This window comes from Dreissena polymorpha, chromosome 2, assembly GCF_020536995.1.
Source record: "Dreissena polymorpha isolate Duluth1 chromosome 2, UMN_Dpol_1.0, whole genome shotgun sequence".
NCBI classification, from domain to species: Eukaryota; Metazoa; Mollusca; class Bivalvia; order Myida; family Dreissenidae; genus Dreissena; species Dreissena polymorpha.
The window spans coordinates 21615478-21641010 of NC_068356.1; the positions used below are offsets into that span (position 1 = coordinate 21615478).

General features: G+C 35.0%; 1 protein-coding gene across 1 annotated transcript in view; it reads right to left on the minus strand.

Annotated features, from left to right (window-relative positions):
* Positions 1 to 12861: 12861 nt before the first annotated feature.
* LOC127866177 (uncharacterized) overlaps positions 12862 to 25533 on the minus strand; it is a 39744-nt gene continuing 27072 nt past the window's right edge. Inside the window, exons 3-4 of the mRNA XM_052406598.1 lie at positions 18234 to 18853; positions 12862 to 17483 (exon numbers count right to left, since the gene is read on the minus strand). Coding sequence (XP_052262558.1) covers positions 17349 to 17483; positions 18234 to 18853 — 755 coding nt within the window. The 3' untranslated portion in view covers positions 12862 to 17348. The remainder of the gene's footprint in view (positions 17484 to 18233; positions 18854 to 25533) is intronic.

The window sequence follows — 25533 nt, forward strand, 5'->3', positions numbered from 1 at the left end:
ATTAGTACTCATATACCCACCGCAAGTTGTGTACATCTACGTGCGATGCTATAAACCAGTAGGACCGTACTCCAAAGCTGTGTTATCAGTTGAATACTTCGTACAAATGAACCGATTACGTGTCATATTTACATAATTAACCGTTTACATGCTGGGAAATTTGTCGTCTGCTAAAATGTCGTCTGCTGAATTTCTAAAATTAGCATTTTCTTCGATTTTTTTCAAAGAATATTATCAGAATAGCAAACAGTTTGGATCCTGATAAGACGCCACGTTCTGTGGCGTCTCATCTGGATCCAAACTGTTTGCAAAGGCCCTCAAAATTCGGTTCCCGCACTGAAAGGGTTAAGACTTTCCGATTTAGACGAAAATCGTGACGGCGCGTTTGGCTATTTAGTCCGGTCATAAAAAATTAAATAATGCCCTAAATATGAATGAATTAGTACGCAAGCCATTTTTATTATTGCAATAAAAAAGACCCAACATTCACAAATGGCGAACGCGGAATTTTAGGGGAAAATATTCAACGACATAGAGAAAACACTTACTTCTGAAATCAGAACATAACTCAAAAATATGTCCAAGGCTGTTTTTATTTTCAATGATTAAACAAATCATCAAACGTTTATTTTGAGATTATTTGATAAATCGCATGAGATCCGAAGATAGACACCATATTACAATATTGACGCCGATGTTTTGTTTGTGCTTGTAGTTGTTGTTTGTTTTTCAAAAAGTCACATTCTTGATGAAAAAAAAGCAAAAAATTAAGCCTTTTCTTTAGAAAGATCACGTCGTTTTAAAAAGATATTTAACTCACCAAGCATTCATATAAATCACTTCATCGTTGGTGAAATCGTTTTTGAACTTCGATGTTAAATATGTATATTTCCAATAACGAGCGACTCCCCTGACTAAGGAACGAAACAAACGGTAGCCGTAGTCACTCGTTAAAGCATTAGGTTTGCAAATGTACACAGTATGTAGCAATAAAAATATTACTGTTCTATTGAATGGCTATGATACCCGATATCAACATTTCATATGGGATTTGCATATCACCAAGCTGTCATGAAATACAACATTGAATACAAACTTTACTCAAATTACTGGTAAGTATGAATGAATTCTTTCTTCTTATTATTTAAGTAGTTGATGTCATTACAGTCCAAATAATTAGACGTAATTTACCGTTTAGTCCATGTATATTGACCTCATATTTATAGGAGTAGGAGCCCCTTTTATGTTAAAAGGGGCCTTTTCACAGATTTTGACATGTTTTGAAGTAAGTCATTAAATGCTTTATATTGATAAATGTAAACATTGGATATTAAAAGCTCCAGTTAAAAATCCAGAATAAAATTCTTTAAAAAAAGTAGTCCGCAGCAGGGCTCGAACCAGTGACCCCCTTAGTCCTGGAGTAAAAACGCATTAGCCTGCTCGACTATTCTGCCAAGTATAATGGTTTACGTATTTTATACCTAGTATAAGCAATCTTCGTAGTTTCACATAATTAAACAACAACAACATAACTCTCCAAATTATTCAATCGTTTCGCTTTGCAACGCTTTATAATTTTTAAATCGTTAAAAGATGCATATAAGGGCTATATTAGACCATGGTAAATGTTCAGTAATACTGTTTCCTAAAAATAACATAACTAAAACGAAAATTTGCAAATCCGATACAACTTTTTTCAATTTTTGTCAATTTACCAAAACGTGAAAAGATCCCTTTAAAGTTTAATGAACCATATCCCAGTCAAAGAGACATTGAGGCGACTGTGGCCAGTTTAGATCCAGTTCAGCCTGCAGTTGCTTGAAAGCTGTTTGCTTAAAGGGATCTTTTGACGCTTTGGTAAATTGACAAAATTGAAAAAAGTTGTTTCAGATTCGTAAGTTTTCGTTTTAGTTATGATATTTGTGAGAAAACAGTAATACTGAACATTAACCATGCTCTAATATAGCCATTATATGCATCTTTTGACGATTTTAGAACCTAAAAATTATAAAGCGTTGCAACGCGAAACGATTGAATAATTTGGAGAGTTCTGTTTTTGTCGTTAAATTTTGTGAAACTACGAAGATTGCTTATATAAGGTATAAAATACGTCAACAATTTGTACTCGGCGGAATAGCTCAGTAGGCTAAAGCGTTTTTACTTCATGACTCTGGCAGGACTCCAGGGGTCACTGGTTCGAAACCTGCTTCGGGCAATGTTCTTTCCCTTTTATTATTTTTTTTCTTGATTTTTTACTGGTGCTTTTACGATCCAATGTTTACATTTATCAATATAAAGCATTTAATGAATAAGTTAAAAAAATGCCAAAATCTGTGAAAAGGCCCCTTTAAGAGCGGTTTTCTGACAATGACAAATAGTTTAATTGGATACTGATTAGACTGCCCTTTTCCTGTGACCTGGCTAATTAAATTCAGAAGCCTAGTAACAGTTTAACGTTAATGTTACCAATGTGTCAGACCAGGGCCTGGATTTTGAAGTCTAGGACATGCATGGTCAGAAGATGTCATTAAAGATTATACATTTTTTCAAACCCATACAAATGCATACAAATATAAATAGTAAAATGCACAAAGTCAGAAGGCATTTGACTTCGGCTGGTGCCTTGGCACACCAGGTGTTTCGGTTGCAATAGTTTAATGGACTCACTACTTGGATGTGTAGATACATGATTTACAGTATATCAAACAGTATTTAGCATGAACCAATGATTTTTTCAAACATAAATTATTTATGTAAAATGCTTGGAGGAATAATATTTAAGGTTTAAGAAGGCATTTTCTTTTTGTTTTAAAGCATATCTTTGAAAATTATATTTTTCATGATTTTTTTGGCAACAAGGGGTAATGCATTTTTAAAAGATGTAATTAATTTTTTGACAAAAAACTGGTACCATGAGTAGCATGAAACAATAATTTTTAAACATTAGTAATTGATGAAAAATGATTTCAAAAATAATATCTAAGATCATATAAAGCATTTTTATGCCCCCTTTCGAAGAAGAGGGGGTTTATTGCTTTGCACATGTCGGTCGGTCGGTCTGTCGCTCCGTCCACCCGGTGGTTTTCCGGATGATAACTCAAGAACGCTTGGGCCTAGTATCATGAAACTTCATAGGTACATTGATCATGACTCGCAGATGACCCCTATTGATTTTCAGGTCACTAGGTCAAAGGTCAAGGTCACATTGACAAAAAACATATTCACACAATGGCTGTCACTACAACGGAGAGCCCATATGGGGGGCATGCATGTTTTACAAACAGCCCTTGTTTATTTTATTTTAATAGGTTACTCTGAAAATTCTATTTTTCATGATTTTTTTTGCAACAAGGTGTTATGAAATTTACAAAATGTTACGGGATTTTTAGAACAAAACTGTACTATGATAATACTATGATGCACTTCGCCAAAACATTTATAATTATATTGTTTATTCTTGAAAATGTATTTCCCCTATTCACTAAAAATAACACTTTTGATCAGAAAATTCATATATAATGATGTTTACTTTTATTTTCAAGAATCATAATGCCTCTTTATAGTTGCATTTGGCCACAAGTTCTCGTCAGCCTCTTAAGGGTTATATGTTGCCTTTCTTTTACTAAATGCAAAATAATTCTACACTTTGAGACATTCATAAAATATTTTATGTCTTAACAACACCGACAGGCTAATAAATTTATATGTCAAGTACTTCCATACTAACAGGACCTTTCTAGGCGGGCAACCTAGCAACCTTGATTTGTTCATATCTTCCTATCAATCTGTTATATGTGTTCGGAGTCATATGTTCGGAGAACATTTAATGTTTGTTATAACTTTTAAATAATTCAATGTTCAAAGTGATATTGTTATTGACCGATAAACCAACATACTGATTAAAAGGGAATATTTTATTAATTATTTGCATTTTATCTTACATGAGAAATATTTGCCTGAATGTTTTTCAAACTATAGAGAAATCTATATACAATTAATAATTGACGACATTTAACAAAAAAAAAACAAATAGTAAAATGGTTTCCGGATGATAACTCAAGAACGCTTATGCCTAGGATCATGAAACTTCATAGGTACATTGATCATGACTCGAAGATGACCCCTATTAATTTTCAGGTCACTAGGTCAAAGGTCAAGGTCACACTGACCCGAAATATTAAAATGGTATCCGGATGATAACTCAAGAACGCTTATGCCTAGGATCATGAAACTTGATAGGTAGATTGATCATGACTCGCAGTTGACCCCTATTGATTTTCAGGTCACTATATCAAAAGTCAAGGTAACGGTGACCTGAAATAGTAAAATGGTTTCCTGATAAAAACTCAAGAACACTTATGCCTAGGATCATAAAAACTTCATGTGTACATTGGTCATGACTTGCAGATGACCACTATTTATTTTGAGGTCACTAGGTCAAGGTCAAGGTCACGGTGACCCGAAATAGAAAAATGGTTTCCGGATGATAACTCAGAACGCTTATGCCTAGGATCATGAAACTGCACAGATACATTGATCATGACTCGCATATGACCCCTTTTGAGGTCACTAGGTCCAAAGTCAAGGTCACGGTGACCCGAAATAGTTAAATGGTTTCCGGATGATAACTCAAGAACCCTTATGCCTAGGATCATGAAACTTCATAAATACATTAATCATGACTCGCAGATGATCCCTATTTAATTTCAGGTCACTATGTCAAAGGTCAAGGTCACAGTGACCCGAAATAGTAAAAGGGTTTCAGGATGATAACTCAAGAACGTTTATGCCTAGGATCATGAAACTATATAGGTACATTGATCATGACTCGAAGATGACCCCTAATAATTTTCAGGTCACTAGGTCAAAGGTCAAGGTCACAGTAACCCGAAATAGTAAAATGGTTTCCGGATGATAACTCAAGAACGCTTATGCCTAGGATCATGAAACTTGATAGGTAGATTGATCATGACTCGCAGTTGACCCCTATTGATTTTCGGGTCACTATATCAAAGGTCAAGGTCACGGTGACCTGAAATAGTAAAATGGTTTCCTGATAAAAACTCAAGAACGCTTATGCTTAGGATCATGAAACTTCATAGGTTCATTGATCATGTCTCGCAGATGAACCCTATTGATTTTTAGGTCACTAGGTCAGAGGTCAAGTTCCGGTGACCCGAAATAGTAAAATGTTTTCCGGATGATAACTCAGAACGCTTATGCCTAGGATCATGAAATTTCATAGATACATTGATCATGACTCGCATATGACCCCTTTTGAGGTCACTAGGTCAAAAGTCAAGGTCACGGTGACCCGAAATAGTTAAATGGTTTCCAGATGATAACTCAAGAACGCTTATGCCTAGGATCATGAAACTTCATAAATACATTAATCATGACTCGCAGATGATGCCTATTTAATTTCAGGTCACTATGTCACAAGTCAAGGTCACGGTGACCCGAAATAGTAAAATGGTTTCAGGATGATAACTCAAGAACGTTTATGCCTAGGATCATGAAACTATATAGGTACATTGATCATGACTCGCAGATGACCCCTAATGATTTTCAGGTCACTAGGTCAAAGGTCAATGTCACAGTGACTTAACTTTGAAAAATGGTTTCCAAATGATTAGTCAAAAATGCTTACGTCTAAGATCATGAAACTTCTTAGGTACATTGATCATGACTCGCAGATGACCCCTATTGACTTTCAGGTCATTAGGTCAAAGGTCAAGGTCACAGTGAGTCAAAACAGTTTAATGATTTCCAGATGATAATTCAAGAATGCTTACGTCTAGGATCATGAAACTTCATAGGTATATTGATCATGACTTGCAGATTACCCCTATTGATGTTTAGGTCACTAGGTCAAAGGTCAAGGTCAAAGTGATTCAAGCAGTAAAATAGTATCCAGATGATATCTCAAAAATGCTTACGCCTAGGACCATTAAACTTCATAGGTACATTGATCATAACTGGTATATAACCCTTATTGATTTTCAGATCACTTGGTCAAAGGTCAAGGTCACAGTGACTCATAACAGTAAAAAGGTTTCCTGATGATAACTCAAGAAAAGCAAGGCCTAGGATCATGAATCTTCATAGGTTAATTGATCATGACTGGCAGATAATTCCTATTGATTTTCAGGTCACTAGGTCAAATGTCAAGGTCACAGTGACAAAAATGTATTCATACAATGGCTACCACTACAACTGACAGCCCATATGGGGGGCATGCATGTTTTAAAAACAGCCCTTGTTTGTATTATGTTGGTAAATGTTCATCTCTGTCAATACTAGGTTAAGTTTGAAAGTAGGTCATATGTGGTCCAAACTAGGTCAACAAACCAAATCACAAAAAAGGTTAGCGAACACTTCCAGATCTTCATGAAAAATGGACAGAATTGAATGTTATCTCGATGAAATAAAGTTTCAGTTTGAAAGTTGGTAGTTTGTCAAAAACTAGGTCATTAGGTCAAAATATAGAAAACTTCCTTTACCTTTCTACAGGTCACATTATCTTCCTGATTTTCATGAAAATTGCTAACAAAGTCCATCTTAATCAAATCAAAAGCTGAATTTGCAAGTTGGTCTTGGCAGGCTAAAGCTAGGTTACAACTTAGTCAAATCATACACAAGTTTTTGACACTATAGAAGGAGTTTTGGGTGAGCGATACAGGGCTATCTTGTTTTAGAACAGCCTGTAATTTTAAAGGGAAGGTATTGTATTTGTTTCAAAAGTAACATATTGTTATTGGAAGTAACTGAGCAATTATATGATGTCATAGTTTTGGTTATATTGCTCACTTGTTATGATGTGATAAGGTGAGCTTTTGTTATCACTCTTTGTTGTATTTTATCCAAAGTTTAATGTGAACACATAAGATATCATTTTACAATGTTTAAATTTGGGTGTCACCTCTTTGCCAGATTCTTATGAAACTAGTCTCCTCTATGTCATTTTTGGTTTCATATTCTATCAAAAATTAGGGAACTAGGTCAAATATAAGAAAAAATCTGTTAATACTTTAGTGGTCACATTCTCTCTCTGATCCACTTGTAAATTGGTTAGAACATTATTTTAAATGATTTCAAAGTCAAGCATGAAAGTAGCATATTTAACATTTAGGTCACAAGGTCTAGTCTCAGTGATTAACAGGTCACGTTCCAAAGTGGGTCATGTGCTTCCAAACATTTGATCAATAACTAAAATCATTAAAACCCATGTTAAAACTTACATTTTTTACCTGATCTTCATGGCAGTTGATCAGAATGTTCAAATAAATAAAAGTAGGATCTCGGTCACAAGACTCAACTAGATCGGATAGACGCAAATAGTTTGTTCATACTCACAATGCCTTTTTTTTCTAGATCTTCATGAAAAATTAGTTAACACCACTAGGAAACAATCAGTTTCAGGTGAGCCACATTGTGCTGTTTAAGCTATCTATGTATAGTATAGATTGTTACAAAACCTTGTTTATCAATAAAAATAAATGAAAAAATGGCTTTCTAAAACTTGAAGTCTTGGATGATATATTCATCAACTTATAATCTACGACAATCTTTTGAGAAGAAAAACAAAGTTTGATTATTATTATACCCCAACATACTGTGATTGGGGGCTAGCACAGGACTTCTCAATTATGTTCCTCGAAAAATAATGGGTTAGCATATTGTTGCTGTTTTACCCAGTTGTCTGGACCATTACTCCCAAAAGAATTTTTAAGTTCAAATATGAGATATTTAGGTAAATAAATTTCATTGAAGGGATGCAGTGTCCAAGAACGAAAACGATTGCACCACAACCATTAACTATTGACCTGCGGATAAATGACAAGCAATAAAAATTACACAATTGCGGTGATGTACATTAACTTAAATGGATGCTTATTTATGTTATGCTTTCCGGTGATTTATAAAGAAATATCGGTGAAATAAACTGGTATTTCACTGTTTTAAACAGTGAAAAATAACAGTGAAAATATCGATATTTTTTGCATTTTTTCTGGGAAAATCGATTTGCCACCGAATCCAACAAATATCCTCTATATATCCATCCTCTTCAAAAGCCTCGTCAAACCAGTACTTTCAGTACTTTGATTTCTATTGTTTATATAAAATATTCCCATGTATGTCCTTTCTCTATAAAACCAAAACTCAACTAAAACTGCTAATCTTTCAAAGTTATTCTAACAGCTTTTTAAATGTCAAAAATCTATTCAGGAAATTAATTTGCTGCAATATAAACAATGAGCATGGTGAAATTAATTCTCTTTCCACAGAGTGATATTAATGTAAACAACAGGCATCACAATGTTGTTATTAATATCATGGTTAAATGCTATCCATTAATTTCCCTGCAGAACAATTACAAATGACATTTAAAACGTTTAGCGTATATGTGCATCACAGGCGCAACATTATGATACTGCCCGAGATCGCTCTTGGGTAGGGCTATGCTCTGTCGACAAACCTTACTCGTTAACATTAAAAATTCATTCGGGTGTTTTTAGCAAACTGTTCTTTTTAATTCAGACACTATTCAGAACTATTACAAGTTCTCGAGAGTACTTGCTAATATTATCATGGATGACGGGACACTATTCAGAACTATTACAAGTTCTCGAGAGTACTTGCTGATATTATCATGGATGTATTCAGACACTATTCAGAACTATTACAAGTTCTCGAGAGTACTTGCTGATATTATCATGGATGTATTCAGACACTATTCAGAACTATTACAAGTTCTCGAGAGTACTTGCTGATATTATCATGGATGTATTCAGACACTATTCAGAACTATTACAAGTTCTCGAGAGTACTTGCTGATATTATCATGGATGTATTCAGACACTATTCAGAACTATTACAAGTTCTCGAGAGTACTTGCTGATATTATCATGGATGTATTCAGACACTATTCAGAACTATTACAAGTTCTCGAGAGTACTTGCTGATATTATCATGGATGTATTCAGACACTATTCAGAACTATTACAAGTTCTCGAGAGTACTTGCTGATATTATCATGGATGTATTCAGACACTATTCAGAACTATTACAAGTTCTCGAGAGTACTTGCTGATATTATCATGGATGTATTCAGACACTATTCAGAACTATTACAAGTTCTAGAGAGTACTTGCTAATATTATCATGGATGACGGCTTGGACTCGGGCTATTCCAAGCTATTGTGGAGCCACAACTCTAAGTTGTTCCCATCTGCCCAAAACGGAGGAGATACAGATTTGGCTGAGACCTTCCCTCGCTTTCACCGTTTTCCCAAGTGATCGGGCATAATCAGCAGCTATATACTGTATGTCGCTTATTGTTTAGCCGTATCCAATGTTGGCCATGTGTATTATATGGTCATTAAGCAGTTTCTCCTCTTCATCATTGTGAGACGAACAGGGCCTGACCTTCGTTTGAAGGGGACATTCTGTCTGGTTCTAACCCTTAGTTTGGACTCCAATTACAACCTGCTTGCTATACAAACTGACATTCCTAAGAGTGTTGCTTGGAAAGCTCTCTTTAAGTTTTTCTTGTCGTATGTCTTCTTTCCACTTCTAATTTTCTGCAAATAAAATAATCGTCTCATCTGTAAGACCTAATCCGTATATCAATTCAGGTGCATAAAACAGTAATCAATTAAGAGGTTTAATCTTTATATATGTGTAACCCAAGTCATGTAGGCGGAGGTTGTAAAATTTGCAAATTAATGAGATCGGGAGAGTGCGAGTAGCCGAAATGTAAACAAGTTAAAAAAATAGTTAAAAATACTGAACGATTTAATAGGAATATTTTTATTTTGATCGAAAATGTATTTCTGATGGATAACAATAAAAACATACCAAAATATTGCCAGGGCACTGGATTATTCTGAGCAAAAAAATAATCCCACGCTTGCTCCTATCCATCAAGGTGTATAAATGGGTACCTGTGAGGGAAATAAGTCAATGTGCCGTGGCTGCCTTGTGCGCCATATGTAAACGGACGACTTAAATCCCAGTGATCGGGGGGTTAATGTCGAAGTCGACTGAAGATGCATGATTTTAAGAGGACATCTAGACAATTTAACACAACACTATTATATCTCTCATACTTGCGATTTCAGAGGATAAGATTTAACTAAAAAACGATGATAAGCTCTGATGGCCTACATATGCAGCAGATCGGAACGAACTGAAAATCTTTGCAAGGTCACCCAATGATCATTCTAAGAAGTTTCGTGTAAATCCGCTAAGTCGTTTTGTAGGAGATGCCGTTTAAAGCAAGTCGTTGACGTCACACGACTAGGGACACAAGAGGGCCACCTACCAAAGTATCACACCATTATAACTAAGCGTTCAGGTGAGCTCAAAATTTGGTCTCAATATAAATGTCGAGAAAAATAATGGCTGTCTTAAACGTGCAGCTGGGATATTGAATTAGCTATCAAAACGTATAATCATTTCATAACAGAATCAAATTATAAGTTACAATAGAAATGTTATATACTTTTCAATTAAATAGTAATACCAATAACCACTTATCATCTCATGGCTGCGAAGTCTGGCGAATTTACGATATGCTTAAGGTTAGTAACTTGCACTTGCACATACAAATTAGGTTCGTCAATAAACATTAAATGCTGCCACATTAGGTGAGCTTTGCCGTCTGTCTTTTTTTTTAACGAGCCCTAAAATATTGGTGTAAAACAATATGTATTATCACAGAATACTTTGATACATACTAGTATTAAATACAAAAATGTACATTAACCCTTTGCATGCTGGGAAATTTGTCGTCTGCTAAAATGTCGTCTGCTGAATTTCTAAAATTAGCATTTTCTTCGATTTTTTTTCAAAGAATACTATCAGAATAGCAAACAGTTTGGATCCAGATGAGACGCCACGTTCTGTGGCGTCTCATCTGGATCCAAACTGTTTGCAAAGGCCTTCAAAATTCGGTTCCCGCACTGAAAGAGTTAACTACTGATTTTGCTGGCATTAATTGATTGCAGTGTTTGTGCTTTATGCTTTTAAGAACTAAACTTGATTCACTTGGTTTTCAGTTATTTGTGGTTGTACAAGTGCCGTGATATTGACTACACGTTTTTGCTTAAACAAAAAGCCATTTATGTTTACATTCAAACATGGTTTAAATATGCAGTATCAACTTATGCTAACAAATTATACAATATTTAAAAAGAATATAGCTCATTAACGAAAATAAACGTCAATTATCGTAAGTCTACGGTTTGTAACACTGCCTGATTGAATCCTAATTGATGTGTATGTATCTGTCTTAGAGATAGAGATATGAGGTTCACATGCAACATGCAACTGTCATTTAATACTTTGAACAATTTCTTAAAACATGATGTACTCAACCTCTTTAAAACGTATCCGCAAAGTACTTGTATTTAAATATATCAGTTTCGCAACGTTAAAACGAAAAGATATCCTTGATTCTTTGTTGCTTCCTAGTCATCAGCCGCTAAATGTATCTATTTTGCAATGTTTAAAGGAAAATGCTTCAGTTGCTTCCCAGTTTTTTTTTTCAAATTCTTTACAGAAAGTTAATTTAGTTTGTGTGTTCTTCGTATGTCACCTATCGTCATTATTCGCATGCTATGAATTACTTTCCTATACGTCTAGCATACTCATAATTGCATATAATATTTCTATGTATAGACAAACTTCGTCTCACTGCGTATTCATTATGTTTAGTTTTCGCCAAAAGCATTTAACGCTGATCACGCGAATACATAAACCATAATATAAACCACAATATGACATCAACGATAAAATACAAGGAAGAAAGGGATATCACGAAATCGTCATAAAAGAATACTGTCATGTTGAACTACAGAGCTATTCCCTGCTTTTTAACAAGGGTGTCCTTGCAAAAACCGTCCGACCTTGCACGTTCTTGGAGAATTTGGATTGTAAATCATCGTCGTTTTAAACACACATTAATTGAGCACGCACTCTTTCCTTTTCAGAGTTTCGTCATTTATAGCCTAGTTTAAAATTAATTTGACTAATCCTGGAACCAAAACATTTTAAACATTTTAATTTTGCCATTTGGACGGGTGTCGCCAGTTTGAAGGTTATGATCATATGACTTACAATCGCGTAACTTTGACTTTGGACTTCTTTCCGAGCCAAACAAAGAAGTTAATGTACTGAAACCAGCCAGCAAAAGAATGTCGCGTATCATTCACGTTCAGATATGTATTTATGTTAAAGTCGTACTTAGATATTCTTCATTGGCACTTCTCACCCAGGAAACTTCGATACCGTGTGAGCAGTGTAATACCATTTGAGCAGTGCTCGTTATTTGAGCATGAACTAACATAGGGTAAGTAAATTGGAAAAAATAAAATTTTCAAGTCCAATTTGAAACAACTGTATATTAACATTGATAACAAAGGTATTCGTCTACATGTAGAAAAAATCCTGACAATTTTTCTTAAAAAATGAGCGAAATGTGGCTCCCTGCAGTAGAAGATCGGGCAAAATGGGCCATGTTCAGGCATTTAGGGGAGAAAAACTGCTTTAATTTGCAAGCCACTACAATAATTGAAGGATTTATACAAACTTACACATGTCTGCCATAACCTCTCAGCAGTTCTTGTCCAGAGAAGTATTTCTTGTGGAGAAATGACAAAGCAGTCAAGTTTTATCTTTGAATTTATAATAATACTTTCTATTACAGCTAAAGTTTATTTCAAGAAATATACTGCAGCCCTAAGTTCAAAGCCAAACACTGTGAACTGGTTGCAATGGTGTGTCTTATGTTAAATCGGTCATCTTAGCCTTAACCACATAATCGTTTCCTCAAATAAACACGCAATAACGATGCTCATGTTTTTTCAGATTTATTTAAAATATAAACCCCAAATTTAAATCTAAAACTACAAACAAGCAAGTTTAAGCGACAATTAAGTGCATACTAAATATCGTAAAGGTGGTATGTACAAGGATTTGACGGAGCAGGTTCACAAAACTTTAAACTTTTTCAGTCCTAATTATAAATACAGAGTGGTTCAGCACAGTTGAAAATTTACTTTGATGTTGACTGAACTAAATATATGATTGATTTTAATATCATGCACAGTCGTAATAATGGTCGATGATTAAAATTCCCATAAAACATAATCTCATTTCTAATTGCAACAAACAATTGCAGCTTAAAAACAGTAAACAAAAAACTACCAACTGATAGGGATTTTGAGGAAACTCCGTATATCATATAAACTTAAAATCCGTACAAGTTACACTCCAAAATATAAGAGATTATACAAAACAAAAGAAACAAACACTGTCAAGATGACTGCAGTCAATTTAACAAATGTCAATGTGAGCAATTCATAACACAACCAAAAACAATCATTAATTGTCAAACTGTTCAAACCATAACCCAAAATTTAGAAGCATCATATTTACATTCAGGTAACTACACACATGCGTGCATTTGACTCCAAAGGCGCTCACAATGAGACCCGAAGAAACTAAACATTTCTGAGATGGGGTTCAGGATAATAAAATAACTTTATGAAAAAAATTTTTTAAGGCACATTCTTATTTTCAAACACGGCTAAGATATCATATGGACAAATGTTCTTACCAAGTTTCATTAAGATTTTAACTGAAATGTTGACAAGCTTTTTTTAATTTGACTTTCTGACCTAGTAGGTTTTTTTCCACACATAACCCATTTTCAAACTTGGTCGATATATCAAAAGGAAAAATGTTCTGTCCAATTTTCATCAAAATTGTGCAATTAACGTGGCATCTGATGTGTTAACCTGGTAATTGTTGACGATGGACAACAGACCACATAGGTTGAACAAAAAATAACAGACAAAAAGGCCATCACAAAAGCTCACCATACTTATGTTGAACTCGGGTGATCTTAAAATACGCAGAATCACTGCTTTCATTTCAAATATTTTTTTTATCTCTTAACAAACATTAGAGTCAAGTCAACACAATATTATTATATATATTCCAAATAATTAAAGTTTCTGTACTTTCAATCTTTTAAAGAAAAAAACTTAAGATCAAATCTTGTGAACTCGGGTATGCTGGTAAATGCCAGTTACTACATATATACATACATACATACATATACTATCAAATTTATCTCAGTCCTAAATGGCAATTTTGATCAGCACTAAATCAAGTCACACTTGCATATAGCCTATTCAATATCTAAAAGAAATGAGACAAGTATGCAATTTACATGTAATACCATTTTAACACGATTCTACACTACTTTTGCTTAATTATAAGAATTATCAATAAGGTCCACTTGAGTCTAAAATTTATGTAGATTCACCACTTTCATTAACGAAACACCTGCTTCAGTAAAGCCTCCAGTATTAGGTTTTTCTATGACAAGCTATGAGATTCATAAATATGCAAAGCATTTTTATATAATATAATTCAAGTTGGCTGCCAAAGGGATGCCCATTTCTCAGTAAATCAAATATGTTTGTACAATTCAGCAGGAAATAGCACTAAAGACATATACAACAGAAAGAGCTTCAAATCAATCAAGGACAAACTGCAAACACAACGATAACAAAATCTTATATGCAGCAGCCATGACAATTGATTAGCTATACTGTAACATAAAGTTAAAATCAGTATTAATACTTTATTTGACAGTTCCACAAAGTCGTAGATAGCAAATATTGCAAAGAAAATGTCTAAACAAGAGATGTGTTCGTCAGAAACACAATGCCCCCTATTGCGCCGCTTTGAAATTAAAAAAAAAAAATTACCTTTGACCTTGAAAAATGACCTTGACCTTGAACTTCCACCACTCAAAATGTGCAGCTTCATGAGATACACATGCATGCCAAATATCAAGTTGCTATCTTCAATATTGAAAAAGTTATGGCCAATGTTAAAGTTTTCGGACGGACAGACGCCATATATTTGACATTTGACCTTGAAGGATGACCTTGACCTTCACCTTTCACCACTCAAAATGTTCAGCTCCATGAGATACACATGCATGCCAAATATCAAGTTGCTATCTTCAATAGTGAAAAAGTTATGGCCAACGTTTAAGTTTTTTTCCGGACGGACGGACATACTGACATACACACATACTGACATTCACACATACTGACATACACACATACTGACATACTGACTGATGGACAGTTCAACTGCTATATGCCACCCTACCTGGGGGCATAAAAATAATGGATATGGATAAAAAATGAACATTTTCAGAGGTTCACAAGATAAAACAGTTGAAATGACAGATTTAATTACAATAAAAAGACATTGAACTCCAATAATTATTTTTTGATACCTTAGAACAAATGAAGATAATTGACACAAACAGAACGTCAAGTTCCAACATATTTTAAGTTCATCAATTATATATATACATATAGAAAGATTTAATACATTTAATCTAAGATATAGTATACCCTCAACATATATTTAAAGATATAACAACCCATAGTGCCCTATAATATGGAATGCACTTGTCAATATCTACTAGTGCCAGATACTGTTGATAATATTTGGAGCATCAAAAAGATAATTTATATGTAATTAAAAAAGCAAATTCAATTTCATATATTCATGTTCAAATAATTTATCCTAATAAAATTTAGGTTTTTATGCATGAATCGGAAAAAGGACCTAAATATGCTGATATAATGGCACTGTACAATATCTCTTGCACTAGTCATAATAAAACATGTGAGCAGAACACAGAGTTTTAGAATTACTTAATATTTTCCACTATTCCAGAGGTCTTAATTGGATTTCAATTGCAATATGAAAGTAACACATAAGCAAGCAATTATGATACACACTATTAGCAATAATGATTACAAGTCAAATGAAGGCAATACAAAGCCAAGTACCAGAACTTTTAGTTGGAATGCGTTATGGAATAAAATATGCAGAAATAAACTGACTGGTGACCATGCTGTATAAAGTAATATATGAGTCCTGTGAAAAAGGGGTTTAATGCATGTGTAAAGTGTTGTACCAGATTAGCCTGCGCAGTCTGCACAGACTAATCATGGACAACACTTTCCGCTTTCATGGTATTTTCTGTTAAAAGGAAGTCTCTTCTTAGCAAATGGCTAATCTGGGATGACACTTTGGCATATGCATTAAACCCCCTTTCCACATAGCATGGCTTACATGATTTCTGTCTAATGACCAAAAGGTGCTAGACTTGATCTGAAATCTGGGAGTGAATCTCATTTGCTTTTCTTTAAGACAGAACTTACCGGCTCAACCAAGGAAATGGACTCAAAAATGGCAGTATTTAATGACTATCTCCGGGAAAGTTAAGTGGCCGGGCTGGCTTCATAATATGTGTTGCTATTTATACAGCTAGAGGGAGTAAATATAAATATCATGTTAAATGCTTTTGTTAAAACCTTTTTAAAACACTTGATTACATTTAAAGCCTAATTCATACAGGCACTCTTTGAATTTATTTCCAGGGAGGAACTAGTTATCAGTGTGTTTGGTTAGATTTATAGAAAGGGGATCAAAACAGGGATCTTCGAGACAGACAGCATATCCATGACATCTTTGTCACCTTCACACTTTGATTATAAGGAAATGCTCAAGACTGCTATCACATGTTAACAAAAGCTTTGTAGATATAATATAATCATCGTAAAATTATGTGACAAACAAAATAATATTTAAAACATATCAGTCTCTATATTTATGAACATGTTAGAACTTTTGATTTAACATTACATGTATATTCAACCTGCAGTTTTCTAGTTGCGCTATGATTGAAAACATTGAAAAAGAACAACCAGCACTGGATCCTTAAGAAGGATACTGTTTTCCTAATGGTGACTTATTTATAATTAATGTTTAATTGCCCAACACCCGGTACTCACAATGGAAACATGGAATGTACGCAATACATAAAAAACAAACAATTATTTTTCAAAGTAACACAATATCAATATTAAAATATTTCAAAGAAAATGAATAAGTCAAGCCAGTAGCAAACAATATTAACATTGGTCTGCTCTGTCTTGTTTAAGGTTAAGTTAAGGTTAATGTTTTCTTTTAATGCCTCTGTTAACTTTTCTTCCAAGAAAAAAACAAGGTATATGCCAAAACAAAAAGCACCCATCATGTTTACAAAGATACTTGACAACAAGTTTTTCAGCAACTGATTACAAGTTTTTAGAACCAGTACAAGTGCCTTTACAATAAAGTAGGTATGCCTTTAGAAGACAGTAAATGTGCCTTTTGAAGACTGTACATTAGCCTTTAGAAGAAGTACATGGCCCTTTAGAAGACGGTAAATGTGCCTTTAAAAGATGGTTCATGTGCTTTTAGAAGACATATGTTTTACTAGAAGCAGAATGCTCAAAATTTGGCATGACATCTTCAGTCTTCAGTTTCTTGTACTTCTTTGTGGATGGCCGCCTGCCAGCACTGGACTTCCCCTCCACCACCAGTGCGATTATCTAAAATGCAGTATGTTATTTATGAAATGACCATCCTTAGAAGCTAAATCAAAAATCGTATGTTCATCCTTAAATGCAAAAGAAAATTTTTTATCACTGATTTGTCACAAATTTCAATACACAATCAACTTCTTTAATCATTAGATCCTTGTTCTACTGTAAATGCATACAGAATAACAGTACCAACAAGTAGATACATTTCAAACTTCAAGACAATTTTTTTTATGACATAAATGATGTATTAGTTGTATATGCATTCTCAGCAAGACCCAATCCATTTTTTCACAACTAAAGTGCAATAAATCAACAATTTGAAGTTCATTTCTGTTCAGTTAATATTTTCAACACTTTAAATGTTTGTGGCAAAAAAACTTGAATTCCTGTGACTGCGTAAAAGAGAGAGTAATCATGTGATAGTAAAGATGGCAACGTAAATATCTTGACAGGTATTTTTTGCCATTTAATACCCTTTATTACTTTTATTAATTGTTTAAATTAAATTACCCTCACTTTCCTGCCATATCAGCAAAAAAGTGATTATCTCTCTGTTCATACAGAAGCAAATGTATTAAATATACCACCATATTTTCCAGTTAAGCTTAACTATTTCAAACATCACAATGAGTTAATTTCAAGATTTTAAAGATAAATTTACAATAGATAGACATATTTTAGCAGACACATAATCTTTGGAGAGAATACAATATGATACTAGCAATATAGCAATTGAAGACTGTATTGCAAAATTACCTTGTGCTTGTTTTGGAAAACAATGTAGCCCGCAATACTAAGTACAACCAATACCAGGATATATGAAAATATGTTTGACCCTTTTTCATCTTGTTCTAGATTAGTTTGAGAAACAGTATCTTTGTTTGTTTCAACTTTGGCATCAGCACCATTCTTTGTATCTTGGTTGTCGTCTAATATCCCATCATCTGTTGTCGAAGTCTCAGTTGAAGTTGTTGGCTGAATGGTGATTGTTTCATTAGTAAGTTTAGCAGTTGATGGAGCTATTTGAGGTGGTGGTGCTGCTGAGGTTTTAGAGTTCTTGTCATCAATTGTCTCATTTTTAACAGGCGGAGGTAATTGGGGAGATTTAAGTAGGTTAACAAGTGTTTCGTTCTGTGAAGAAGTTGGTTTATTTACATTTCTTGCCAAAGTGCTGGAAATTGTTGTAGATGTAGGGTTTGATGTACTAGACATGGGATCTTGTGTTGTAGCAATGCTTCTTTGGTTAGGTTTTGTGGTAATTGGAGCCGCAATATTTTTTGCGCTTTCTGCTTTTTTATCAAACTCTTTTGATTCCTTCTCAGTTGTGGTCACTTCAGGAGTGTTAAGTGTTGACTCCTTGTTTGGAGAGTCAGGACCTAGATTGAAATATGTAAAAAAAGATAGCAATACAGCTGTTATATTCTTTTCTAATTTAAACATATTCATGCATGTGCAGGAAATGTGCATTAAAGTATTACAGTTTACTTAAAGTAAAAGTTAGTAACATACCAAAACAATAACAAGAGGGCCTGAAAGGCCCAAAGTCACTCACCAGAGATATCAAGAAACTGACCTGTTCTGTGCAGCCCAAGATGTCATTAGAACAGATGTTGTAACCACCTTTCATGAAGAGTGAACAATAAATATAACTTATAGAGTTCTAACAAAGTTTTACAATAGCCTTATCAGGATATATTTCCCTCTCCCTTGTGGCCACATTTTTTAACACTGGAACCATTTTCGAACACATAAAAGATATCATAAGAACAAAGTTTCATGAAAATTGGACTATAAATGTTTATTTAAGAGTGTTAACAACTTTTTACTAAAGCCATATAAGGAAAATGCTCCCCCCCCCCCTGGTGGCCATGTTTTTCAACCAACCGTAACCATTTAAAATTGTATCCAAAATATCATTGGGACAAATCTTCGGACCAAGTTTCTTGATGATCAGAAAATAAATGTTGCCTCTAGGTTGTTAACAAGGTTTTACTGTATCCATAAAAGGAAAAATGCCCCGACCCCTGGCGTGCATGTTTTTCAACCAACTGAAACCATTTTCGAGCTCATCCAAGATATCATTGGGACGAATCTTCTGACCACGTGTCATGAAAATCGGATTATAAATGTGGCCTCTATAGTGTTAACAAGGTTTTACTATAGCTATACATGTATATAGCCATATAAGGAATAATGCCATGACCCTGGCGGCCATATTTTCATGCAACCAGAACCATTTTTGAACTTGTCTAAGATATCATGGTGATCGGAAAACAATTGTGAGCTCTAGAGTGTTAACAAAGTTTTACTTATAAATAAATATAAGAAAAACAAGAGGGCCTGAAAGGCCCAAAGTCGCTCACCTGAGATTCAAAGGAACTGACCTGTTCTGTGCAGCCCAAGATGTCATTAGAACAATATGTTTACCAACTTTCATGACTAGTGAACACCCTGGCAGCCACGTTTTTCAACAGACCAGAACCATTTTCATACGCATCCAAGATATCATTTAAAAAAATATACTGACAAAGTTTCATGAAGATTCATAAGTCCATATAAGGAAAAATGCCGTGCCCACGGGTGGCCATGTTTTTCAAGCAACTGGAGCCACTTTTGAACTTGTCCAAAATATCATTGGGACAAATCTTCTGACAAAGTTTCATGATGATCGTACAAAAAAATATGGCTTCTAGAGTGTTAACAAGGTTTAACTATAGCTATATAAGGAAAAATGCCACGCCCCCATGGTGGCCATGTTTTTCCACCAACCGGAACCATTTTCAAACTCATCCAAGATATCATTGGGACAAATCATCTGACGAAGTTTCATGATGATCAGACAATAAATGTGGCCTCTAGAGTGTTAACAAGGTTTAACTAAAGCATGATATATAGCCATATTAGAAAAAATGCCCCGCCCCCTGGTGGCCATGTTTTTTAAGCAACCGAAACCATTTTGAAATTATTCAAGATATCATTAGGACAAATCTTCTGACCAAGTTTCATGAAGATCGGAAAATAAATGTGGCCTCTAGAGTGTTAACAAGGTTTTACTATACCCATATGAGGAAAATAGCCCTGCCCCCTGGCAGCCATGTTTTCAACCAACCAGCATCATTTTTGAACTCGTCCAAGATATTATTGGGGTGAATCTTCTGACCAAGTTTCATGAAGATCTGACAATAAATGTGGCCTCTAAAGCTTTAACAAGATTTTACTATAGCCATATATAGCCATATAAGGAAAAATGCCCCGCCCCTTGGCAGCCATGTTTTTCAAGCAAACGTAACCATTTTCGAACTCATCCAAGATATCATTGAGATCAATCTTCTGACCAAATTTTATGAAGATTGGACAATAAATGTGGCCTCTAGAGTGTTCACAAGGTTTTACTAAAGCCATATATAGCCATATAAGGAAAAATGCCCCGCCCCTTGGCAGCCATGTTTTTCAAGCAAACATAACCACTTTCCAACTCATCCAAGATATCACTAAAACCAATCTTCCTACCAAATTTCATGAAGATTGGACAAAAAATGTGGCCTCTAGAGTGTTAACAAGGTTTTACAATAGCCATATTAGGAAAAGTGCCCCAGCCCCTGGCGGCCATGTTTTTTCACCGATCTGGATCATTTTCGAACTCGTCCGAGATATCAATGAAACCAATGTTTTGACAAAGTTTCATGATGATTGGGCAAAAATTGTAACCTCTAGAGTGTTCACAAGGTTTCTCTAAAGACATATAAGGCATAATGCCCCGCCCCCTGGTGGCCATGTTTTTCAACGGACCGGAACCATTTTTGAACTCAACCAACATATCATTTAGACAAACACTTTGACAAAGTTACATGAAGATTGGGCATCAAATGTGACTTCTACAGTGTTCACAGGGTTTTTCTTTTTTTGACCTAGTGACCTAGTTTTTGACCCAGCATGACCCAGTTTCGAACTCAGTCGAGGTATCAATGGGACAAATGTTCTGACCAAATTTCATGAAGATCAGACAATAAATGTGACCTCTAGAGTGTTCACAAGGCAAAATGTTGACAACGGACAACGCACGACGGACAAAAAGCGATCACAAAAGCTCACCATGAGCAAGTTGTGCTCAGGTGAGCTAAAAATACCCTGACCCTGGCAGCCATGTTTTTCAACCAACCGGAGCAAATTTCAAACTCGTCCAAAATTTCATAGGCACAAATGGTCTGACCAAATTTTATGAAGATTGGACAATATACATGTATGTGGCCTCTAGAGGGTTAACATGGCAAATGTTCACGATGCATGACGCACAACAGGCAAAAGGCGATCAAAACAGCTTACCATGAGCACATTGAGCTCTGAGGTAAGCTAAACAAGAAATATCTTTTAACAAGGGCTGTTTGTAAAACATGCATGCCCCCCATATGGGCTGTCCGTTGTACTGGCAGCCATTATGTGAATACGACTTTTGTCACTGTGACCTTGACCTTTGACCTAGTGACCTGAAAATCAATAGGGGCCATCTGCAAGTCACGATCAATGTACATGTACCTATGAAGTGTCATGATCCTAGGCAAAAGCATTCTTGAGTTATCATCCGAATAATCATTTTACTATTTCGGGTCACCTTGACCTTGTGACCTCAAAATCAATAGGGGTCATCTGCAAGTCATGATCAATCTACCTATGAAGTTTCATGATCCTAGGCATATGCGTTCTTGAGTTATCACCCGAAAATCATTTTACTATTTCGGGTCACCGTGACCTTGACCTTTGACCTAGTGACCTGAAAATCAATAGGGGTCATCTGCGAGTCATGATCAATATACCTATAAAGTTTCATGATCCTAGGCATATGCGTTCTTGAATTATCATCCGAAAATCATTTTACTATTTCGGGTCACCGTGACCTTGACCTTTGACCTAATGACCTCAAAATCAATAGGGGTCATCTGCGAGTCATGATCAATCTACCCATGAAGTTTCATGATCCTAGGCGCATGCGTTCTTGAGTTATCTTCCGGAAACCATTTTACTATTTCGGGTCACCGTGACCTTGACCTTTGACCTAGTGACCTGAAAATCAATAGGGGTCATCTGCGAGTCATGATCAATCTACCCATGAAGTTTCATGATCCTAGGCGTATGCGTTCTTGAGTTATCATCCGGAAACCATTTTACTTTTTCGGGTCACCGTGACCTTGACCTTTGACCTAGTGACCTCAAAATCAATAGGAGTCATCTGCAAGTCATGATCAATGTACCTATAAAGTGTCATGATCCTAGGCCCAAGCGTTCTTGAGTTATCGTCTGACAACCACCTGGTGGACGGACCGACCGACCGACTGACCGACCCACCGACCGACATGAGCAAAGCAATATACCCCCTCTTCTTCGAAGGGGGGCATAAAAAGATATACAGCGTTGATTGTGGTTGTGGTTGATGAAAGATAAAGAGTTATATACATGCGACAAAAATGCCTTTATCTGCGCAGTTCTTAGCAGCGTCACATGCAAATCAATTACGTTGGGCCAGATTGCGTGGCTTATTTTGCATTATTAGATAATATTGACCATGTATCTATAAATATAGAACAGATATACACAAGAAAAATGGGAATTAAATGAAAATATATGAGTCAATGACCACACACAAATCAACCGTACATCTAATTAATTCATTTAATTATATCACTCAAGTGCAGTTCAACACTCCACTACCACATATTATGCTGGGTACTCATGTGGATAATTGCTGTAAAGTTGATCAGTTTAATTACTGATTAGTAACATATTTATGTATATTATGTGAACATTTGTTATGTGATTTACGTTTTTCCATGAAATTTCCAAGCTAGAAAGGTTGGGGTTACAATCATGACAGTACTTAATAAATATACATGTACATTTGTATATAGCAGCTTATCATTATATTATTATAAATCATCAAGAACTCTATAAAGTTTATGTTGCATACTATCTATGCTATCTCAACTTGTTTATATGGACATTAGCAGATGTACATTGAAAAAGTAAGGAATATTCAATTTGTTACTTTTGAATAATTTGATATGTGTTATGGAAAATAAATTATCTTCATCATAATTTTATATAACATAATTATAAATATGCTCAGAGATCGTTACATACTTTCGCATATATATCATTACAAACTCTTTAAATCAATCATCAAATACAAGCACGATACTCCTTATAAAAATGTGCTTTCGTTAATTAATATTACTTCTTTGATACATATTAAAATGCAAGCCCTTGTATTTTTCTACAATCAAATCATATGACAGCGTTTCACACCACCTTGGCTTGTTAATGACCCCTGAACAAGTAAATAGATTAGCTCTGATCTTGTGGAATATAATGGAGAAAGGATTAACCGAGTAGGACTGAACACGGAGCGTATATTGACGAGAGTCCGTGAAAAAAGATATTTCTGGTCATGTTCACCGGGTTAACGCGATAGAGTTTATGTAATGAGTCTTTTACTGCCTGCGACCAGAACTTCATACCTTGCGAGATGGTTAAAGATGGGTATATCATGATAGGGAACAACAATATTTATATGATCAGCAAGAAATATCTTTTTAAAAAGATATACGGCGTTGATTGTAGTTGGAGTTTTTGAAAGGTAAATGAGATCAAGGATAGCAAATATCTTTATCTGTGCAGTTCTAAGCTGCATCACACGCAGTACGGGATGTTACGCTGAGTTTTCGCGGCTTAAATTACATTATTACGTATTGCTGGTCAGAAACCTATAGATACGAAACAGAAAACCAAAAGAAGAATGGAAGTGAAATTTAAACATATGACTCAACCGGCCACACGCTAAGTATCCGTTCATATTTTAAATATTTATACGCGCGTTCTTGGAACAAACCTGTTTTAATGGTTTGTCGGGCATTGCTATTTGATTCGATTATTAACAGTATCGAGAATCATTGCGCTCATGCTTAATACATTAGTCAATATAGTGGAATAGTTCTTGTTAAATTGATTAAAAATAATATTTATCATGGTATTGTTGAAAACACATTAAGAATCTAAAATTGACAAACCATAATAATATCGCTGAATATCTTCATTAAACATCTTTCTGGTCTAAAGAAAATTCCAGTTCACCTAGTTCATAGATATAGTCTATATTATATAACGATTATTTTACTGGCCGCTAACTTAGGTTAGCATATAAGCGTATTGGATGACACAGCTATGACCTGTAAATAAACCACACACTAACCACAAACTGACCCGTGATACCTCGCGGGTTGAGATGCAATGCATTAAAGTGAGGCCACGCTTCCATTGCTCTTTATACTTTAACATGTTAACATGTTGACAGGAATATGGAAGTCAGTACTAAATATGAGAACATAGCCTTTAAGTATAAAACGCTGTTGCCTCTGAAAATAAAAGGTGCACGCACAAACTGTATTGATGTCGCGATTGAGTGTAAAACTGTTCTATCTTATTAAGCCTTTTCATTAGAGATAAAAAAATTCATGCTGAACACACAGTAAAACAGTGTTACAAAGACGCGGACATGTTTCCAATGTTCTCGTGGAATGCTCAAATCAGCCTATGGGATAAATAAAGTCTATTCATTCTGAACTAGCCGCGGGAAGTTTTATTTATATTTTATTGGACAGTTACAAAGGTCAGGTAAGGTGAAAAGCTGGTGTATACAGCTTCGCCGAGAAATAAGAGAATTATTAAGGGTTGAAACTGAAGAAATCATGAGATAGATCCATAAAAATTAACAGCTTGACATCCTTTATTACATGTGTATATACATGTACAAAACAATTGAAAATCAAACAAGAGGGTCATGATGACCCTAAAGTGCTAACCACAGTTGAAGTGTTACAATTATTGTCAACGTGACAAACTGGTAAGCATCTGGCCCAGAGTTTGTCTGTATTTAAATCTAAATGATACGAGACCAGCTGACTCAGTTGGTATAGCAATCAATAACAAATATGAGGAACACAGTTTTTAACCTTGGATCTGCCAAATAATTTAAGTGGTGCTTGGTAATGAAATCATTTCTTAGTCA